Source organism: Ranitomeya imitator, chromosome 5 (genome assembly GCF_032444005.1).
Source record: "Ranitomeya imitator isolate aRanImi1 chromosome 5, aRanImi1.pri, whole genome shotgun sequence".
NCBI lineage: Eukaryota > Metazoa > Chordata > Amphibia > Anura > Dendrobatidae > Ranitomeya > Ranitomeya imitator.
The window spans coordinates 713,649,802-713,655,801 of NC_091286.1; the positions used below are offsets into that span (position 1 = coordinate 713,649,802).

Here is a 6,000-nt window from a genome sequence, read left to right on the forward strand (position 1 = left end):
AGAGAAGAAGGGCCCCGTAATGGTTAAGAACAAGCCCAGCTATCCAGGGTCCGTGACCACGTAACGATCCACAGCTATAGGATACAACTGAGGCCGAAGAAGAAGCCAGGGCAGAAGGGCCGGTGTCTCGCCTGTTTGCGGCTGATTTCGGGGGCTGAAGGGCTTGTGATTACAGGATGCCTGACCGTGATAGACTGAACAGGGAAGACTCTGAGAAGCCGTGCGGTACGGTACGACCCTGGTACGTGCTGTGTGACAGGAAGGATAGTGCAGGGAAAGAGGAAGACGTGTACTGCCTAGAACATGGTATTAATGCTGCCACAGACATGGACGGGCTGCGTCCTGAAGTCAGTAAAGTTGTTCGATTGCAATGGACTGTGACTCTGTTCGTGTGAAATCGACCGAAGAAAGGAGGCTGAAGGAGTTGGACCTGGAGACACAGGTACACTTACTAAAGGAGCGGCAGGTATGCTGACTGGGAGTGTATGTGATGGGAGGCCAGGGTGTTATGGAGCAGAAGTCCTCAGCCACGACTACGCGCCTGGCCCACCCTTACATGTGCAGCGTGCCCCGCGTCTGCTTGCTGGGCGACACATTATATTTTGCTACTTTCACATTTTCTCTTCTGCTGTTAGGAAATTTCCAATTTTTGGCAGCCCAGTCCTTACAGTCTGCCTTGTGTAGTTTTCAAATGATCCCTTGGATTTTTTTAGACACATTTCCTTGTATCTTACTCCTCTCGTGGCGTTTCCACTGTTGTCTCGCCCACCATTGAGTCATTGTGTCTGTGGGATTCATATGTTCCCTGTTTAATCCTTATTTAATCGGTTACATTTTAATTAGCAAAAGAACAATAGAGGAATGTGGGCGAGAACGCCCACTAATTCGCAGAATCGCCATAGCGTGAGTGTCATGGGGTCATTCTCCGGTATCACACAATCAAGAGAGTGAGAGCTGAGGGAACCGTCCCAAGGACCTTTATTATACGCAAACAGAAAGGTCCATGGAACAGTCCAACCCAGGATAAAGTATTTCAGGAGCACGGCTGCAGACCAGGGATGGGATAAATGCCCCGGAAGAGGAGTCACAATCCTCCAACAGTATTCGCCAGGGTAATCGGGGTTTCCCAAAGTCTCTGGGGTGCCGGCCTGAGCAACAGCGTCCCACAAAGGATCTGTCTTGCTTGTCTCTGTCGTCCTCAAACCCCCTTGTTATAGCCAGGGGTAGTTAGACATTGGAGAGTTTTCAGGCCTCCGAGATCGAGGCACTACAGGGGGTGATTTGTGGCATTTGTAGAGCAGAGAGGTCATGAATGGACAGTCGGGAAGTGTCAACAGCAGGGATCATCAAGAGGCATGGGCACATTCAGGCTGGTGATGGTAACTGCGCCAATTCAATTATCGGACCTTCTGTAAGATAATTAAGACTCCAGACAAGAAGGGGAATAAACGGAATGATCCAGAGCAACAAGACAACACTCCTAAAATCAGTAACATTATGAATATAGACAGAATGAAGCCCCACACACCATATCACATCTGTTATTTAAAAACTGTAACAAGGAAATGAAAAGTTTGGAAAAAAACATTACCTGAAAAATAAGCATGTTTCCTGCATCTCCTACTGTGCCACTGACTTCCAGCCAACATGTGGCTGCGTTGTCCACAGATACTCACACGCTCTCATACTCACACATACACGCACAATGCAGCACTTATACGAGTTCTATAGGGCTGAATGGCGCCTGCAGTTTGGGGCAGTGCTTCATGCAGGTTTTATTTGAGCACAGACACTGCCCCATGCATGGAGCAGATGAAACTGAATTTGGAAATGTGCAGAGCTTTTGTGCTTTTTCCTTTTGCAATGTCACATAAAGAAAGCCAGCTCACCTAGCACTTGAAGTCCAGTTTGCACGGAACCAGGTGGATCCACACCAGATAATATCCTCGAGGGGGAAAAAAAGGGTTGTTCCAGCATCTGGTAAAATTTGTTTTTAAATCCATTAAAACTTGTAAAAATGACAATGGTTGCATAAAGAATGCGGGGGAGCAAGACGCGTTTCGAACGCTCACTTGTGTTCTTTACCACAGCTAAGCTACATAATCAAAAAATGTGACACAATTATATCAATGAATACATTCATTAAACAACAGATGTGTGAAAACAATAGTGATTTATGGTTTCTCTTTTTAGAGTAAAACCGCAAATTAAATGAATTATCATTGAAAAATGTGAGAAATCCTGATCTGGCAGACACATCCCCCTGCCGTATGAAGACCATCTCATCTATGAGTCCACCATAGCAGGACAATGATTCATTTAATTTGCGCTTCACTGTTTCCTCCGGTGTTCTTGGATTTGCTTCTTCTGGGCATTCCCGGTGACGTTGTATCCACTGCTGTCCATCGCAAACCGTCTGCAGGTAACGTCATCATCATTTTCCCAGCAGCCGACCGCAGCATGTGGCTGGAGCCTTACCAGTAGGGGAGTTCACAAGGATTGTCAGAAATTGTTCAGACCCCGCACTGGTCGAAAAAGAAATATCAACCTCAGATTAAAACTCCGGGGTTATCCCCAATGGGTATTAGATAGAGGTAAGAAAATAACTTCTGACAAAGCGGAATTATTGTGTCCTAAAACTAAAGTAAAATATGTTGGGGGGTTTTTCACACAAACCTCTCATAAACATTTTCCAATACTTTTTGAGGATGAGACATTAGCACGCTTTTCGAAAAAAGGCTGCAGTGTTGTAATAAAAGAGGCACCTTCAATTGGTAATTCACTTTCTTCAACATCTTTTACTGACTCACAAATATATATATATATATATATATATATATATATATATATATATATATATATATATATATATATATATATACAAAGCCCGTGGCTGCAGCAAAAAGGACACATGAAATGTGGTTCACGGAGATGTCGCATGCGCTCATTCACATTATGCAGTTCTGTTTTCTATGATTCTGATCATTCAAATGAGTCTAAAATGAAGCAGTATATTAATTGTGACTCAGAGAACGTAGTATATAAAATACATTGCACCATATGTGATACATTTTATATAGGTTGCACCGCACGTAAATTAAAAACCAGGTTGAATGAACATTACGATGATGGACTCATCATGGATGCAAATCACATTAATAGAAACGTCTCTGCTATTGCAAAACATTTTATTATTGAACACAATCGTGATATGTCTTTGCAAGTTTTAGGTATTGAAAAACCATTTCCACATGCAGGAGGTGGGGATATTAAACGCAAATTATTGACAAAAGAAGCGTATTGGATTTTTTATCTGGATTCAAGAAACCCTAAAGGTTTTAATCTAAGCGAGAAACCATGTATCACTATTGGCTGTTTACATTCAACAGGTGAATGAATTCATTGATATAATTGTGTCATGTGACTTGCTCCAATAGTTTTCATTGGCACATCTATAGTATTGTAGTAACATTTTTTGATTATGTAGCTAAGCTGTGATAAAGAACACAAGTGAGCGTTCGAAACGCGTCTTGCTCCCCCGCCTTGTCTACGCAACCAATGTAATTTTTACAACTTTTAATGGATTTAAAATAAAGAATTAATTTTACCAGATGCTGGAACAACCCTTTTTTTTCCTTGAGCACAAAATGATGTACCAAAAACTTCATGTATATTCCAACCTAATAGAATTGAAATCAATGTATTTACTTTGTGGTTTCCAAATAAGTCCTTAATGCATTTCTAACTCTTACAGAAAATCCCAGTAAGAACATGTTATCACTAAGTTATAAAATGGAAGAAGATATTGTGCAAAACTCATCAGAAGAAAACCTCCTCAAGCGTAACATGCATCCAGGATCTCACAGTGCAGATGTTTCACATGATGTTCCTACTCTACAAGGGCCTTTTCCTGATCAATCACAGATTGTTACCACCAGTGCGGGTCAGGACCGCGTTAAAGGGTTTCAATGTGGGGAGTGTGGAAAACAGTTTGCAAAAAGCTCAAGTCTTTCTACACACCAGAAATCACATATGGGAGAGAAGCCGTTCTTCTGTAAAGAATGTGAGAAATACTTTACCAATAAATACAGTTTTATTAAACATCAGAGAATTCACACAGGAGAGAAGCTGTATTCATGTTCTGGATGTGGGAAACGTTTTACAAGGAAATCACATCTTATTACACATGAGAGAATTCACACCGGAGAGAAACCATTTTCATGTTTGCTATGTGGGAAGTGCTTTTCTGATAAATCAACTCTTAAAACACATGAGAGAATTCACAGAGGAGAGAAGCCGTATTCATGTTCAAGATGTGAAAAATGTTTTACAAGTAAATCAAGTCTTCTTGCACATGAGAGAATTCACACAGGAGAGAAGCCGTATTCATGTTCCGAATGTGGAAAATGTTTTACTGATAAATCCACTCTTACTACACACGAGAGAATTCACACAGGAGAGAAGCCGTATTCATGTTCACAATGTCCGAAATGTTTTACTGATAAATCAAGTCGTATAACACATGAGCGAATTCACACAGGAGAAAGGCCACATTCATGTTCACTATGTGGGAAAGGTTTTACAAATAAATCAAGTCTTGTTACACATCAGAGAAGTCACACAGGGGAGAAGCCGTATTCATGTTCAGAATGTGGAAAGTGTTTCACAAATAAATCATGTCTTGTTCGACATGAGAGGATTCACACAGGAGAGAAGCCGTATTCATGTTTAGTATGTGGGAAATGTTTTACAAACAGGTCCCATCTGGTTACACATGAAAGTCGTCACACAGGAGTGAAACTGTAATTGAGTTTTTTTTTTATCAAGGTAATGTTTTTAAGGAAATCAAATGTTTAGAATTCAGACATAGAAGAAACCATATTCTTATTGAAAATGTGTAAAATAATGGCAAAATAAATGTCACTTGTTTACAGATTTACATTAGTCAATAAGAGTTTTATTTTCTTGGATAGATTAGCTTTGTTCTGCTTGGATCTGTGTGGATGAATTTCAATTATTCACATTAACAAACCTACTGTAATATTTACACCCATGGAAAATGCCCCCACAGACCTCGGAAGCATGCTCACGTGGAGCTCCTTGTAAGGCCACGTTCACACTATCAGTATTTGGTCAGTATTCTGCATCAGTATTATAAGCAAAAACCAGGTGAGGAACAATCAGAGGAAAAGTGTAATAGAGACATGCCACCACTTCAGTATTTATCACCCACTCCTGGTTTTGGCTACAAATACTGAGGTAAAATACTGAACATGTGAATGTGGCATAAGTCAGAGGTGTGGAAAGTGCGGTCTTATTGCAGCATGCGATGTGCTGTATGTAGAAATGTCTGCTAATGTAACAGACCAAACCTCCCCACAGACGGTAAAGCCTGACAGTTTGGTAGAATGGCAGCGAACCTATGGCATGCCTAGCAGATGGAGCACCAAGAGCCTTCTGTTGGCACATGTGCCGGTGCCTCTGCACTATCACCTTTTCTCTGTCACTGCGAGCACGCAGATTTCACAACCGAACACTGCTGAGCATGCAGTGATGGATTATATGCTTTCTGGGCAGAGCTATCACACAATCAAATACCCCATAAATGAAGATAGCAGTAGCAGCCCCCGTGTCATTTGACATATGCACCAGCCCCACGGTCTTCTATGATGTGTGCACCAGCCATAAATGTCTCCTGTGATGAGTGCACCAGCCCCAGTGTCTCCTGTGATTTGTGCACTAGACACAAATGTCTCCTGTGATGCGTGGACCTGTGATGTACCAGCCACAAATGTCTCCTGTGATGCGTGGACCTGCCCCAGTGTCTCCTATGATGCGTGCACCAGCCACAGTGTCTCCTGTTGTGAATTCTGTGGCTGAGTTCACTTCTGTGGTCACAAGTGGTATTGCAGTCTCTGGGCTTCCTCCCTCAGGTGTTTTGGTGAGCTCGTTGGCTGCCTTGCTATTTAGCTCCGCCTGAGTCTGTCTTCCTTGCTCCTT

The 6,000-nt window shown here is 42.0% G+C and overlaps 1 protein-coding gene across 1 annotated transcript in view; it reads left to right on the forward strand.

Moving 5' to 3' along the window:
- Window positions 1-4,936, forward strand: part of LOC138638936 (oocyte zinc finger protein XlCOF22-like) — a 57,342-nt gene extending 52,406 nt beyond the window's left edge. Inside the window, exon 9 of the mRNA XM_069728694.1 lies at window positions 3,755-4,936. Coding sequence (XP_069584795.1) covers window positions 3,755-4,806 — 1,052 coding nt within the window. The 3' untranslated portion in view covers window positions 4,807-4,936. The remainder of the gene's footprint in view (window positions 1-3,754) is intronic.
- Window positions 4,937-6,000: the final 1,064 nt, after the last annotated feature.